At 34.5% G+C, this 16,219-nt stretch overlaps 8 protein-coding genes across 8 annotated transcripts; 5 read left to right on the top strand and 3 right to left on the bottom strand.

Moving 5' to 3' along the window:
- Positions 1–269: 269 nt before the first annotated feature.
- TpMuguga_04g02500 (WD domain G-beta repeat protein) lies at positions 270–3,908 on the top strand (the record flags this gene model as incomplete). Its single annotated transcript, XM_758621.2, has 8 exons — positions 270–278; positions 333–495; positions 599–758; positions 872–1,071; positions 1,134–1,580; positions 1,703–1,878; positions 2,482–3,457; positions 3,739–3,908. 8 exons carry the CDS (start codon positions 270–272, stop codon positions 3,906–3,908), a joined length of 2,301 nt encoding a protein of 766 aa, XP_763714.2.
- Positions 3,909–4,021: 113 nt separating this feature from the next.
- On the bottom strand, positions 4,022–5,390 carry TpMuguga_04g00076 (putative integral membrane protein). Its single transcript, XM_758618.2, has 4 exons — positions 4,699–5,390; positions 4,314–4,456; positions 4,095–4,162; positions 4,022–4,059 (listed from the first exon to the last, which is right to left on the bottom strand). The coding sequence occupies exons 1-4, from the start codon at positions 4,763–4,765 to the stop codon at positions 4,047–4,049; spliced, it is 291 nt and encodes a 96-aa protein (XP_763711.1). The 5' UTR covers positions 4,766–5,390; the 3' UTR covers positions 4,022–4,046.
- A 203-nt stretch (positions 5,391–5,593) lies between these two features.
- Positions 5,594–8,016, top strand: TpMuguga_04g00075 (uncharacterized protein). Its single transcript, XM_758617.2, has 2 exons — positions 5,594–5,813; positions 5,937–8,016. Exons 1-2 carry the CDS (start codon positions 5,711–5,713, stop codon positions 7,994–7,996), a joined length of 2,163 nt encoding a protein of 720 aa, XP_763710.1. The 5' UTR covers positions 5,594–5,710; the 3' UTR covers positions 7,997–8,016.
- Positions 8,001–9,894, top strand: rsmA (ribosomal RNA small subunit methyltransferase A; the record flags this gene model as incomplete). The annotated part of the gene is made up of 6 exons (XM_758616.2): positions 8,001–8,048; positions 8,077–8,309; positions 8,543–8,625; positions 8,655–8,747; positions 8,900–8,982; positions 9,037–9,894. The coding sequence occupies 6 exons, from the start codon at positions 8,001–8,003 to the stop codon at positions 9,892–9,894; spliced, it is 1,398 nt and encodes a 465-aa protein (XP_763709.2).
- A 154-nt stretch (positions 9,895–10,048) lies between these two features.
- TpMuguga_04g00073 (uncharacterized protein) lies at positions 10,049–11,443 on the top strand (the record flags this gene model as incomplete). The annotated part of the gene is made up of 1 exon (XM_758615.2): positions 10,049–11,443. The coding sequence occupies one exon, from the start codon at positions 10,049–10,051 to the stop codon at positions 11,186–11,188; it is 1,140 nt and encodes a 379-aa protein (XP_763708.1). The 3' UTR covers positions 11,189–11,443.
- A 130-nt stretch (positions 11,444–11,573) lies between these two features.
- On the top strand, positions 11,574–14,468 carry MBD9 (PHD-finger family protein; the record flags this gene model as incomplete). The annotated part of the gene is made up of 1 exon (XM_758614.1): positions 11,574–14,468. One exon carries the CDS (start codon positions 11,574–11,576, stop codon positions 14,466–14,468), a length of 2,895 nt encoding a protein of 964 aa, XP_763707.1.
- Positions 14,469–14,664: 196 nt separating this feature from the next.
- Positions 14,665–15,488, bottom strand: H2B2 (Core histone H2A/H2B/H3/H4 family protein). The gene is made up of 2 exons (XM_758613.2): positions 15,181–15,488; positions 14,665–15,068 (listed from the first exon to the last, which is right to left on the bottom strand). The coding sequence occupies exon 2, from the start codon at positions 15,066–15,068 to the stop codon at positions 14,697–14,699; it is 372 nt and encodes a 123-aa protein (XP_763706.1). The 5' UTR covers positions 15,181–15,488; the 3' UTR covers positions 14,665–14,696.
- A 181-nt stretch (positions 15,489–15,669) lies between these two features.
- Positions 15,670–16,022, bottom strand: TpMuguga_04g00070 (uncharacterized protein; the record flags this gene model as incomplete). The annotated part of the gene is made up of 2 exons (XM_758612.1): positions 15,670–15,741; positions 15,876–16,022. 2 exons carry the CDS (start codon positions 16,020–16,022, stop codon positions 15,670–15,672), a joined length of 219 nt encoding a protein of 72 aa, XP_763705.1.
- Positions 16,023–16,219: the final 197 nt, after the last annotated feature.

Below are 16,219 nucleotides of genomic sequence, written 5' to 3'. Positions count from 1 at the left end.
GGAATATTTAATTTAGGGTTGAGTCTGGGGTGTATGGAATCTTTAAGATTACTAAATAAATTAATGGAAAAGATTAATAAATAAATTAATGGAAAAGATTAATAAATAAATTAATGGAAAAGATTAATAAATAAATTAACTGAAAATATAAATAAATAAATTAACTGGAAATATTAATAAATAAATTAACTGAAAATATAAATAAATAAATTAACTGGAAATATAAATAAATAAATTAACGGAAAAGACTAAATAAATTAGTGGAAAAGATGACTAATGTAATTTAATATTAATATTTATTTATAACAACTTTACGGTGATAAAATTTGTAGAAGGATGTGAATAAATTGTATGAGAGTTACGCGGAGGACTTGAGATCATACTTGAACTGGGCTTTAAGTAATTTAAACAAGTATAAAAATGAACTCATCGATATCGGATTCGTCATCTACCTCGAATTATACGCCAAACTCTTCAAACTCTCCAAATCTCACGGTACCTCCTCTCAAACAATTTTCACCCATTTAATTAATTCACTAATATTTAGTTATAATTATTAAATTAGTCCTTTGTTAATTAGTGAGTTAAGTGGTTATAGGGAAAAACTATTTATTGGAGTTTAAGAATGTGTTTGATAAGAAGTTTGACAATTACATACAAAAGTTATTGCAGTATAAATTCCTCGACCAGTTAGACGAATTGTTCCTCATCAACATCGGATACAATAAATCCAACAAATACATCATCGTCATCACCAAGTAACATTTCACACTACTCAGTTATTTAACTATATACTTAATTATATATCTAAATTGTGTGATTATATAAACTGTGTTATGGTAAAATACCTTGACAGTTGATAATGTTGTAGAAATAGTAAGAGGGTGTTATTGAACTGGTTGAGTATATATTATAATAATATAATAAATGTGATACTGCTGGAGAAGGTGGAGTTTATAGACAGTGAAATGTTCAACCACAACTCTTTTAACCTCTTTAAACGCTACTTCATCCTCAAATATAACATTAACCCCGACAACATCAATAAATACTACAACCAACCTTTCCTAGGTATTACCAATAGTATATAGTTAATGCTATAACTAGGAATATTAGTACTATAATGTGTATAGGGTTGATAGTGAAGGACACGAATTACTTACTGGGTGATGGTGAGTATGTGTATAGTGACCAGAATAAGAAAGAAGAAATAACATACGGACTACCACACGAGTTATTATTCAGTACAGGCCGTGAATTTGTGACTAATGAGTACACCTACTCAATCACTAATGAGCTGTGTAAACTGGAGGAATATAATAAACTCATCCCACTGCCGAAGATCGGCACACTGATGAACGATTCGCTGAGGTCTTTATATTATATACAAAATTGTAACCGTATCGTCCCGTCCAATTTTAATAAGAAAGTTAACCGCGTGAACAGTGTGAGTAGTGCGAATAACACGGCGGAAACGGGGAACTCAGTAGCCGATGGTGATAACGGAAATGCCTCCAACCTAAGTAATGTCACATTCAACGAACAAAATGATACACAATCTGATCTAACTAATAATACAGGTTGTTATATAGTTTTTAGTGTAGGTAGCTGGAGTTAGTGGGTACCCCGACCGTGAACTATCCTGCCAATTCCCCTTAACTTTGGCATTCAATATATATTACCATACAATAGTATGTTGTAGGAAATGCTGTGGATGATGAGAATAGGATAGAGAGTGACGTAGTGTATATATTATCCTATGGAATAAGTAATAATAACCAGATGAACTGCTGCACTTTATCGTCTTTTGACGGGAAATACATCGCAATCGGACAAAATAATGGAATTATTCTCCTATACGATTTGTTAACCTCGGAGGTATTCCGTTACGGGGCTTGCAATAACCACTTTTCTCTTCAGTTACTCATTTAACTAGTTACTCAGTTAACTAGTTACTCATTTACTACCTATTTACTCATTTAACTAGTTACTCATTTACTACCTATTTACTCAGTTAACTAGTTACTCATTTACTACCTATTTACTCAGTTAACTAGTTACTCATTTACTACCTATTTACTCAGTTAACTAGTTACTCATTTACTACCTATTTACTCAGTTAACTAGTTACTCATTTACTACCTATTTACTCAGTTAACTAGTTACTCATTTACTACCTATTTACTCAGTTAACTAGTTACTCATTTACTACCTATTTACTCATTTAACTAGTTACTCATTTACTACCTATTTACTCATTTAACTAGTTACTCATTTACTACCTATTTACTCATTTAACTAGTTACTCATTTACTACCTATTTACTCATTTAACTAGTTACTCATTTACTACCTATTTACTCATTTAACTAGTTACTCATTTACTACCTATTTACTCAGTTAACTAGTTACTCATTTACTACCTATTTACTCAGTTAACTAGTTACTAATTTACCTTATTACTCTTTTAATAATATTATAGTGTAACAATGTGTACAATGACATATCATGTATAATTGGAAGTGGTATAGCGTATAAATCTGTGAGTACTTTGAACCCGGCGTTTACGAAGTCAAATTCCAACTCGAATTCGAATTACAACTCGACTTCGAATAACTACGCTGAGGAGCAACAGGATTACAATTACTCAGCCCGTGACGAGGATGAGGAGAATAGTAACATCATTTACGGCCACGACGGCGTGGTAAACTGCGTTAAATTTGGCGAAAACGGCCAAGTCCTGCTTTCCGCAGGGAATGACGGGCTAATTAAACTCTACACCACCAATAATAACTCCTGCAAAGCCATTTACTACAATACCGCCAATACTCCCAATAGTAATAGCACTGTGGTTGGAGGGGTGAATAGTGTGTTGAGATTGGATTATGGAAATTATGGGTATTACTTTAGCAGTTGTGATGTGAATGGGTATTGTAAGCTCTGGTGTACAGATCGCAGTTTCCCGTTAAGGAATTATAAACCTGTGAATAACTCATTTTACTACAACAGGTTTCACCCCAACTCTTCTCTCATTACACTCCTTTCGTACAATGATATTTTCACAATTTATGACCTCAAGACTAATAAACTAGCGCTACAGTTTTGCTACAACACCCTCAACTTTGACGAGTTCCGCACCATCCTCAATGGAAATACTAATAGTAATACTAATAGTAAGAGTAATCTGAGTAATGTTAAGAGTAATCTGGGAAAGAATAAGAAGAGGGGAAAGAATGTGTGTGGTAGTGTGGATGGCAGGGGTAGGATAAACTGGAGTAAGAACGGAATGATATATGGGATAAGTAAGGAGAATGTGATTCTATTGTACGACGTGAGGAACGGGAAATTGCTCGAGAAGATTGTGCACAATTCTCACATCTTAGACTTTGATTTTTCCTACTCTACAAATATTATCTCAGTTATTGATCAAAATAACATGTCATTCTGGGCCTTTAATAGTATCTCCGTTACGGTGCTTGCATCTACTTAGTTATCTACCTCCTCAGTTATTTACCCTTATTTACTCTTATTTAGTTTCTATAGGACTCTTTTTAGCCCCTCCGGGCTTTTTACCCAGTTACTCAGTTATTTACCCTTATTTATCCCTTGTTAGACCCTATGGGACTCTTTTTAGCCCCTCCGGGCCCTCTTACTCATTTAAATAGGATTTATTTATATCCTTACGTAGTTCCTTATCCCTCCGGGGCATTTTAATACTTAACCCTGTTATCATGTGTAGATATGAACAAGTACATATTGAATTATCAAGTGAGTGAGGAAGAGGATTTGGAGCCGGTCAAATTGAAAAAGAACTTATTAAAGGCTTACAAATTTAATGACATGAACCTGGTCCATAACGCCTACACGCCTGAAAACGTACTACTCTCACTCGGAATCTCAACTCTATAATCTCACAATACTAATCTACCATACTTTAATAGTGTAACACACAGTTAATAGTACAATACGTAGTGTAATACGTAGTTAGTGTAACACATAGTTAATAGTGTGTAATGGGTAGTGGTATGTGTGGTATGAGATTATGGATTAGTTTGATCTCCTAAAGGGATGATTGGGGGATTAGGATTTAGTTACCTGAAACTGTGAAGTAAAACGCATACTGAAAATAGTAGAGAATGCGTCAAATTGAACTCAAAGTTTCTCTAATCCATTATTAATCACGTTTAAAGTATTACTATACCGTAATTATATAACTCAGTAACTAGTAACTTAGTAACTAGTAAATGAGTAGTTAAGGAACTGAGTAGTAGAACTGAGTAGTAGAATTGAGTAGTAGAATTGAGTAAAAATTACCCGGAATGGGAAGAGGCGATTGAGTCCTTTTTTGACGAGTTCGTGGTTGAGGAATTCGAGGTTATTCATGAGTCTCAAAAGCTCCCCAAACATAAATAGAAAAGTGCAAGACAACAACACCGTAAATAATGTCAACACACCACCTACAAATTATCAACCCTCAGCATACAAATTATCAATCTCCAGCATAAAATTATCACTCAGGATAAAATTAAAATAATTGTTCATTAAATAAAATATTAACAAATTAGATAAAATGATAAAATGTGTGAATAATGAGTAATTGTGTGAATAATGAGTAATTGTGTGAATAATGGATAATTGTGTGAATAATGAGTAATTGTGTGAATAATGGATAATTGTGGGTTTAGTGAGGGAAACGAACTATCTAGGAATCGTGTGAGATCGACGAAAGAAGTTGAGTGAGGTTTGCGTTTGGTGAGATCTGCCATTGCGTTCAGAGTGGAAAAAAATGGTAAAACCGAAATTTGTAACAAATGGAATAAATTATAAGATTAAAAAAATACAATTAAGGGGTAAAAGTAAAAATGTTCAGTGTAAAATAAGTTTATTTGAACTGACGCAAGTGCCCACTAACATGCATCATCACACACCTTCCTTGATTCCACACCCAAAACCGTACCCGCCCAAACACAAACTAAACAACATTCACCCGTAAAATAATTATTATCCAGTGTTAAAATCGGTGAATAGGAGGAAAAAATAATGTTCCGGAAATTTAAATTAAATTATCTACACTAGGGAAATTTCAAGTGCAATATCAAACATTACTTTAAATCATCCGCAAATCATCATTTCTTACTATTAAACAATATTTAAGTTTATAACACCAGAGTTTACAGGTTTAAACTGGAGATTACTACTATCATTCCAAAATCACACATAAAACACGCGGAAATCATTGTTTAAAATAATTTTAAAAATGAAATTTAATATTTTTACGAGTTTATAATTTTAAATCGCTCAGGAATCTCAAAAAATCTACAAGTTCTCACCCCAAAACACATCCAAACTAATAACTACAGATATCTGTAGCATTATAAAATCATGTATAAAATACATATATTACATACAAATGATTTTACTATTGTATTAGTAGTAATACTATTGGTAGTAGATAAATCCCTTGAAATGGATATCTGGCTAGAATGCGAAAAAATAAGATTGAATACCATTTAAATTATTTAAATGAAAAAATGAATAATTAATTTGACTAATTAAGTTATAAGTGGTTGGAGATGTGAGTAATAATTTATTAGTGAAAGAGTAATTGTGGGTTTGTGAGTGGTTCATAAATATTAATTTGGATTTTAAAGAATTTAAAATGAAACTGACGGAATTCTGAAGTTGAATTTAATTTTTAAACGTAGACTGAAATGGCCTTTAACAAGTCAAAAAAACCGCCAAATGCAGCCAAAATCGCTGATAACCTCAACGATTTATGTAAAAAACTAAATAATGCAATTCTACGTAAAAAAGGTACAAAAATTCTATTCCGCCTCCTTTTACTAGTTACTCAGTTAATACCTCTGTAGAGGCTTGCTATACAGCTAAATACCGCAGACGTTGTTCATCTCATTCAACTGTTAAAATTGTGTTTAGACTTGAAATCCTCGAAGTTTGTGGAGATTTATAATAAATGTTGTTTACTGAGATCGCAGCTGGAGGATTTGGCGCCTAGTTTGCTTGACTCTGGAAACTCGAAACTCTTTAGTAAAATCGCTGATATTTCCCATACGTCCAGTAAAATCCTCTCAAACTTTGAGTCCATTAATCAAAATTACAATAACGCCATCACACTGCCGCCGTCAGTCGGATACAACAGCACTGTTAACAGGGGGAGCAGTGTTACAATTGATGACAGAGTTACGTACATGGATAATTTTGACGAATTTAATAATGAACAGGTCACTGATGATTTTAATCCCTTTGGGAGTAGTTCCGTAGACACACCAAACACCGTTGACACTCTCAACAGAGTTGGTAATACTGTTGACACTCTCAACAGAGTTAGTAATACTGTTGACACTTTCAACAGAGTTGGTAATAGTCTGAATGGAAGTGTCAGGAATAGTTTAGAGGACGCTTCAGACTTTGAAAACTGGGCTAATTTTGATAATTTTACGCCCACAAATCATGTTAACGACGTACATAAAGATAATTATCCCAATTTGAAGTATAAAGACTCCAAAAGCCTTTCTAAATCTGAATCCTTATCCAGCCAATTCACCAAACTTAAATCTAAAACCCTTAAACTTGATTCTATCCCCGTTAAACTTGATTCTATTCCTAGGAAAATTGATTCTATAGCACAGAAAATTGATTCTGTTCCTGATGAACCCAGGGAAACTGTTAAACAGATTGTAACACAGAAACGTGAAAAATTAGAGAAAGTTGAAAAAACTCCCAAATCTGAGAGAATTAAGCCTGAAAAATCGTCTAAACCTGAAAAATCGCCTAAATCCGTTAAATCCGTTGAATCTGAAAAATCCGATAAATCAGTTTTATCCGATAAAAAATTGATAGAACTGGAAATCGAGCGAGAGCAACTGAAACTACAGCAGCTAAAGTTAAAATGTCAATTACAGTCAAACAGAGAACATAAACCCTTGGAACTTACTGCTGGACATTCACACTGCAGTCCCAGTCACACTACGCAGAGTGACTCTACAGAGTTGGTACACCCGCACAGTGGCCTTATGGTGGGGTATAAACAGAATGTGATGGATTTGTTGACAGAGTTAATGATTGGAAATGACATAGAGCCGCTGTGGCGTGTAGAAAATGATGGAGGACTGAGTAATTACCTGGGCGACTACGCTAGAAATGGGAAGAATATTATTAAAACTAACAAGTTCTCGCTAGAATTTAATACTAACCAGCTGAATATGGAGACTTTTACACTCAACCTGAGAATCATACTACAGATTTACATTAACATTTCGTCCATACAACTGGTGTATCATACTGGAACTGGGGATAACTCCATAGGAAATAATACCCATAGGGATAATTCCCCGAGAGATAACTCTGTGAGGGATAACACCCCTGGGAATGATACTGTAGTGGGAAACTCTGTAGTAATATTGAGTGAGGACAACTGTGTGAATAAGAGTGTGGAGAGAAACATGAATATAGAACTGATGGATTTGTGTGAGTTCCCGAGATTGATGTTAAAGTGTGTGGAGAATGACGGGAACATTAACAGTTTAGAGTTGAAGTTGCCTATAGGAATTTTCCAGTGTGTGCTCCCGCTGGAGTATACAATCCAGAAATTCAATAATCTCTGGAATTTAATAAATAATAATAAAATTAGAATATTTCTATCCAAGCTTTACGTTAACGTGAATGAGATTATTAATATCCTCCAGGTCTACTTTAGCATCAAATTTGTCAACGGGGTAATTTTACTGAGCGGATATGGCAATGAAATTATACTGGGAAATGTGATAATCAAGAACAACAGTTTAATAGTGGTACAGCTAAAGTCTAAATCAGAATTGCTGATAAATTCAGTGATGGAAATTTTAAAGGAGATGTTTAGCACCTTGAATAATAAATACGATTGCAATATTTACCAGTACGTTTTAAAACGGGTTAAACAACTCCCACTCAAGTACCAGTCCAACATTAAATACACCAACGCCATTAAACACTATTAATTTTATGCTCATTTATACATGTTTAATTATTTATGCAGAAGCCTTTATTATCGTAAGTTTTACACTTTAATCCGTTTTAGAAGGATTCCATAAACGGAAATCACACTAATCTCCCCCTTAATATCTCAAATAACATTAACAATGTTAATATAGTCGAGGGAAATATTGAGGATAAATTGGATAAATTAGGGGAATGTGTAGAGGAGGGAGGAGTTTTGAAGAGTGTAAAGTATGGAGATAATATCGATGTTTATCCCCTGGAAAATACAAAATTAAGCTCAAAAGTCCCAAAATTACCTCCAGGAGAATTTAAGTACTGCGTTACGGAGCTTGCTGCCGCTCATTCAGCTTACTTTTAGTTATTTACCCCCTGAACACTTAGTTATTCAATTATTTATCCTTTTATTCATCCCCTAGAGGACCCTATTTACCCCTCTCCTTACACTTATTTCCTTAGCTATTTATATTTATATACTTAGTTTACATACTTATACTTAGTTTACATACTTGTACTTTGTTATCCAATAGTACTAATGAGATCTATAGGCCTAGAAAGAGTTTGGGTCAGAATTTTATAACTGATTTGAATTTAATGAATAAGATGTGTGACTCTTTGCAACACTATTCTGGTGAGAATTTAGTGTTAAATTATGTTTAGAGGACCCTGGCGATGGTAGCCAAGTCATTGAATTAGGCTGCGGAATCGGATCACTAACGCAAATTCTCTACAAAAAATATAAAAATATGACAGGTCCGTTACGGTGCTTGTACTAACCACATGTTCTCCAGTTACTCATTTACTACCTAATTACTCATTTAACTAGTTCCCTAGTTAACTAATTATTTAGTTATTTAGCCCCTGCGGGGCTCCTAATATACTATTACTAGTTAATATTATCATAGGTATAGAAATAGATTCAAGAGCTGTTAGTCAGTTGAGTCGTACATTACCAAGTCTCAACATCATCAACAACGATGTTCTACAGGTTCCAACTACATATATATCACGAGTTTACAATTATTTACTCTAATGGTTGTAGATGGACTATAAGGAGTTGAGTAATAGAGTGGGTAGAAAGCTGTGGATAATTGGGAATTTGCCGTATTACATAACAAGTCAGATATTAATGTGTTTGCTGGATTATCGAAAGTATATTGACAGGGCTGTGATAACTGCACAGCTGGAGGTAGCGGAAAGATTAGTAGCGCCTGTCGGTTCAAAACACTACTCAATGCTCTCAGTATTGATACAAATGTTCACTAGGCCGAAAATACTCTTCAAACTCTCAAATCACGTCTTCTACCCCAAACCCAAAGTACAATCGGCATGCATTAAGCTGGAGTTCACAAATACTAATACAGTCAACGTTAGGGATACTGGTGATAATACTACAGTAGGGGATGACCCGGGGATTAGAGTGAGTAATATGATGTTGTTGAGGGAAATATTGAGAGTATCGTTTAATAAAAAGAGGAAAAAGTTGAGGAGCAGTTTGGGAAGTTTGTTGAGTAAATATAACGTAAAATTGCCTGAAAATGTGCTGGAACTGAGACCTCAAAATTTAACACCTGAAAACTTCATAACACTCACAAATCATATACACAAACACATTCACACAGAAGTCGTAAATAAAGGGGAGAATTCTGGAAATTTGGGTAAAGGGGAGAATTCTGGAAATTTGGGTAAAGGGGAGAATTCTGGAAATTTGGGTAAAGGGGAGAATTCTGGAAATTTGGGTAAAGGGGAGAATGCTGAGAATTTGAAAATTTTGGAAAAGGTGTTAAATTCTCCAATAATTGGTAAAAATAACAATAACAATTTTGTGAATGAAAATTTTGAGAGAATATGGCGAAAAAGTAAACACGGACCGAAATTATTAATTTCTGACATGATCTGATACCCCCCTATACCATAACCATAATATAATATTGTACTATACTACTGTACATAATATACTCATCTATGACAGTTTTATGTAAATAATAATTTAGAGGTGGATGAATGTGTAGAAAAGTGTTATGGTGTAGGTGACGGGAATTAAGTAAATAAAAATGAGTGAAAAGGAGTTGTGTATAGAAAAGCTACAGAAGGCTTTGTTAAAGTTACCAAAGGATGATCTGGTCAAATTACTCAAAAATACGTACCAGGCCATGAAAATTAAACATAACATACCAAACCCCCAAAATACCAATAAACTGACACAAAATAATCTTAAACCTGAAAATAAATTACATAAATCCAATTCACTAAAGGATAATTTTCTGAAAGAAAATTCTCTAAAAGAAAATTCTCTAAAAGAAAATTCTCTAAAAGAAAATTCTCTAAATAAGAATACAAGAAGAAATACAAAATTATGTAATCAAAATTGTAATTTTAAAAGTCCACAGCCTAACCACTCTCAATCCCATTCTCACACTTTTAATACTGTGGATAAACCTAATAATACTGTGGATAAAATTAATACTACTGTGGAGAAACCTAAGTGCTCTGTACTCACCAAACACATCCACAACACACAAAATACGACTCCCAACACCCTAAATAATACTGTAAACAATGTGAATAACACTGTAAATAATGTAAACTCTGGGACTGTAAATATGAATGTGAAAGATAGTGTAAATACTGTGACAAATGATTTGGAGGAGGAAACGGATGAGACGGTGGACACAATTGACATGGATGAGGAGATAACATTTAGGAGTCAGGAGTTCCAGGTCCAAGTGCCTGAACTTGACTTAACCTTAGCACACGAATATATTAACTCGAAACACGCCAAAAATTCACTAAAAGATGAAAAAACTATTCTAACACCCAAATTCTCCCTCAATCCCTCATACAACTGCTATAACAACTCAGTTAACTCTAACATTACGAACATCAGTAATCCCTTGGTAAGTTTTAAGAGGGTAAATAGTAGTAATATACCCTCAGTCAATCCTCTCAACACTGTTAACCCTGGGAACTGTGTAAACTGTGTGAACCCCGTTACCAGTGTGAACTCTGTAAACTCAGTTAACAGTGTGAACCCAAGGATAAATGTGTATGGAATGAGTAGTGTGCAATATTTGAAAGGATATGGCGGAAATGGAGTGGTTTGGCCAGTGGTTCCGGTAAATTATCCCTGTTTAAGACCTGTGCAGATTATCAGAAGACCCTTTTATCCCAGATCAAGATCACTTCAAAGGTGATACACATGTAATGTAAGATGTATTATTTGAACTGGTGATAAAATTTTTATCTCAAATTCAGGGATAAATCCGGGATAAATGATGTGTAACTTAAGTTTTAAATTGTGCTTGAAACTTAAATTTTTCACCCAAATCAACGTAAATTATTATTTGTGTGGTTTTAATTAATGTTAAACTGGGAGTAAGGGGAGGATTTGGTGGAGTTTGTTGGAGTTTGGAGTATGAGGGAGTAGGTGGTGGACCCAAGATTCGAATGGGTAAAAAATAGAAAACATCGCAATTGTAATATATTATTTACATGTGTTTATTATTATTTGTTGTTTATATTTAATATTTTGTGCGTGAGAATTGATTGTTATCTCGCGTTTGTGGTAGGCGCTGACCCATGTCGAATCTTCAGGCAATGTCAAGCCCTGATCGTTCTTTTGGAGGGCCAAAAGACGCCGAAAATTTTGTCCGTAATGTCAACGTCACAGATTTAACCCAGGAACCCAAAACACCAAAAAATGTCACACTCGATAGCAAACTCCAACAATGCAATGATAATTTCGAAGATTTTAACATCCTGGACCCTCAACTCATCGATTCCATAGATCAATACTTATATAATACTAACAACTCCATCGATAGCGCCAATTTTAATACACTCAACACACCAACACTCACGCCAAATAATATCAACAATAACTCAGTCAACAGCAATAACAAAGTAAATGGAATTAACTCAGTAAATAATATTAGCTCGTTAAACAATAATTGTGATGATTTTGAAGATGATATAATAAGGAAAGGATCAAAAACTATTTTTATCGATGAAAATGACGTGGAAATTAATAAAACTTTGGACTCCAGAGGTAAAAATACGCTCAAAACACCTGAAATAGACCTCAAAATTACTCTAACACCTAAGGATAAGGTTAATAAAATAATAACGCCTAAGGAAAAAACTAATGGACTAACTGTAACACCAGACCGTAAAAAGAATAAAATAACGTTGACACCTGATGAAAAGGCTGAGAATATCGAGTTTAAGCTTTCGCATACCAGGAAAATTAGTAAGGAAATTGACTCAGATAATGAGTTCAACAATAACAACAGTGCCCGTGCTAACACTGTTAATAACACTCGTAATATTACTAATAATACTGTAAATAGTGTTAATACTACTGATGGTGTGAGTAATGGTGTGAGCACGGTGAATATTGTGGAGGAGAGTGATGATGAGGATGATGATTATTTTGAGGAGTGTATAATATGTAGTGAATCGATGAGGAACGAGTTAAAGAATGAAATTGGAATTTTAGACGAGTGTTATCACATTTTTTGTTTTAAATGTATTAAAACTTGGGCTGACCGGACCAACCTGTGTCCCATTTGCAGAAGAGAATTCACGCACATCCGGAAAATTAATCTCTACTACATACAATACCTTATTGACCACAATAAATCTAATAACACTACCAATGTCACTACTAATCCCTTTCTGTCCCCCAATCCTAACTCTGGGAACACCTTTACCCGTGGTGACACTGTAAATAGTGTTGGCAGTGGTAATGGTGAGATAGATTTGTTTGAATTATTTAGATACGATGTTCCCTCAAATTCTTCAACCCACTCGGTAACAACGGGGAATTCTGCTAACTCTGTAAATACTAACTCAGTGAACTCTGTGGGTACAGTGGGCACAATGGGTACGGGTAAAAAATTAATATGTAACAGGAAGAATAAGATATCTAGATTGAAGAAGATAATAAATGTGAATAGGAACTGGCATGACTTAATCCCGTCGAATATAATAAGAGTGCAAAAGAGGAAACTGAAATCAGAAGAAGATGACGACGGGTGTCAAATTTGCGGAAATGACGATAACTGGAATCAGCAATTATTATGCGATAATTGCGATAAAGGGTTTCATACATATTGCCTAAACCCGCCACTCACCAGAATTCCTGAAAGTAATTGGTACTGCCAACACTGCCTCACCTCCAGACCCGATCTCGCCAATTCCATCAACACACAGAACTCTGTTGCAACGCAGAACTCTGTTCACACACAGAATTCTCTGGAATCTGATCACATAGTAAATAGTGTAAATAACACTGTAAATACAGTTGACAATAGTGATCGGGTTGATGTGGATAGTGTTGCGAGTAGGAGAAGTAGGCGGAACAGTGTGAGTGTGAATTCTGAGGAGGAGGAGAATATGGAAATGAGATTAAGTTTAATCTCACAAGTGTATAGAAACTTGAATAAAACTAAAACTAAAAAGAAATCCGCAAAACCTAAAAATACCAACCCCTTAACCCAAGATACTAACAGTTCTAGCAAAAGAGGTAGAAAAAAATCAAACAAATCTACAACCCATAATAACACTCCTAACACTGTTAATAGTGTTAATAGTGTTAATAGTGTGAATAGTGTTAGTAATGTTAGTACGGTTGGTAATAGTGAGGAAAACACTGTTAACGCTGGGGACAGACTTAATAGTGTGGATGGAGTGGAAAAGGTGTATCATGGGATAAATAATAAGGGGATAGATGAATTAATATTAGAGTCTATTGACACTATTGATAATTATCTCATTACCAACATTAACAATACGCCTACCAATTCCAATTCCCGGAACACTCACAACACTGTTAACACTTGTACTGGTAGTTTTATTAGTGGAAGTCAGTTGAGTAGTATTGGGATGAATCCGTTTATTCCAAGAAATAACCCCTTTAACCCCAACAGACTTGATCCAAATCCTCGTAACACTTCTAACCACAATAACACATCGAACTATAATAAGAATTCTAACTACAATAACACATCGAACTATAATAAGAATTCTAACTACAATAACACATCGAACTATAATAAGACTTCTAGCTATAATAACACATCTAGCTATAATAAGAAATCTAACTACAATAAGAGTGGTTATAACAGTTTTAATACTCTGAGGAATAATACCATGAACAGTAGCGTCAACAGGATGAATAACACAACCAATACTACCAACAAATTCAATAATTCCAAGAACACCACAAACAGGAACACTGTTAGTAGTGTAAACAGTAGGAACACTAGTAACACTGTTAGTAGTGGGAACAATAGTGTTAATAGTGTTGGTAATGTGGAAGATAAGAAGTATACATCGTTTGTGTATAGGTATAAGACGATAAATGAGGAGTATGGAAATTCTTCGAGTTTGAGTACGAATATACTAAATCCCAGCCAAACTGATAAATCCGAACCTTACATTAACGGAAACACTGTCAAATATCTCTGCTAATTTTGTAACTCCACACTATCCAATATGCATAATAGTTAATATTCCATAAGTATAGTACCAAGTACGCAGGGAAGTAGGCCGTAAGGAAGTAATACGTAGGGAAGTAAGCCGCAGGGAAGTAGGAAGGGAAGTAGGAAGGGGAGTCCGGGGGCAGTGTTAGGGGGAGTAAATAAATATGGATGGATAATGAGTAGTGGAGGAGAGTATTAATCAATATTAAAGATTAAATTAGACTCCGGAGGTGGTGTATTTAGTGACGGCTTTGGTGCCTTCGGAGACGGCGTGTTTTGAGAGTTCGCCGGGTAGGAGGAGTCTGACGGCAGTTTGGACTTCGCGAGAGCTGAGAGTGCTCTTCTTGTTGTACCTGATGAGCCTGGTGGCCTCGAGAGCGAGACGGTCGAAGACGTCGTTGATGAAGGAGTTCATGATGCTCATGCTCTTCTTACTCACACCAGTTTCCGGGTGCACCTGCTTCAACACCTTGTATATGTAAAGTGAAAAAGACTCAACACGCTTCTTCCTGCGGTATCTTACTCCAAGGGTTTTTCCAGCGGTTTTCTTAGCCGCGTGGGATTTTGATGAGGGTACTTTTCCAGACATCTACAGCATCAATAATTAATTCACACGATAAAATAATAATTAATATTTTAATTAATAAATTTAACTGAGAAAGTTGGAGATGAAAATGATTTTAAAATTTCTAGAAACTAACAATGATATTCGAGATCTAAAAGTACGTGCGCGGGTAATTAATTTGCTGATAATTACTAAACAGATAAAAAAAGAAGATTAGAGGCGGATCAGTAAAAAAATATTTCTGAATTATATAACTTTCAAATCACATCTTACACTTCATGGGGCTAGCTTACACGCCACTACTCTACGGTGTGTAAAAAGACGCTACACCACTCTATCCACAACTCTCTTCTCATTACTGCCCTTTGACTTTTTTAGTACCTTCACACACCTCGTCAGAACTCATCCACATCACAACATCCTACTCCGCCGCTGTCATATACATTTTTATACCCAAATCTGGCCCATATTTACTAGTTAAATTTACCCTAATTATCTTCCAAATTTTTACTAATTTATACTATTATAATATTAATATTTAATGTCACAATATGTCAGTTATTATGGATAAAAATGGTATAAAATGGGTAAAAAATATTAAATTTGTGGTTAAAAGTGTGAAGTGTTATTTCCCAGTCCTGAGTCTTTTACGTATTTTCCGAAGTGAACGACAATCAGGTCTTGCTCCCTTATTCGCCTAAAATATCATACAAATAATATATTATTTACGAATAATATACCTAAAATAACCCTAATTAAGGCTAAATTATATATTAAATAGTGTAACTGTGTGTAAAAATGATAAATAAATGTTATTGTGTGGAGTAATACTTTACTGGGATATCGACACCCAGGATTCCTGTTCCAGAGTCGCCAAGGAGTTGAATTTATAAAACGCTCAAAACTGTAAATAAACCCAAATTTTCCAGAATCAAGATTAAATTTTTTAATAAAAATATTTAACATATAATTACACATTTATTAATATTTTCTACACATTTTATTCTACACCATTGTATACAAATTGAAAGAGTAAACGGTTTATACATTAATTGTGTGGATTTGAAATATTGTAAAAAAATAAATTTGGGAAATTTTAGCTGAAATTTTAAAATTAATTAATTCCAGGATTCCAATTTTTCACCCCGTTTCCCCAAATTTGATCATTCCTAGCA

Source organism: Theileria parva (genome assembly GCF_000165365.1).
Source record: "Theileria parva strain Muguga chromosome 4 map unlocalized ctg_529, whole genome shotgun sequence".
Classification (NCBI taxonomy): Eukaryota; Apicomplexa; class Aconoidasida; order Piroplasmida; family Theileriidae; genus Theileria; species Theileria parva.
This window is presented reverse-complemented; position numbering and strand designations above follow the sequence as displayed.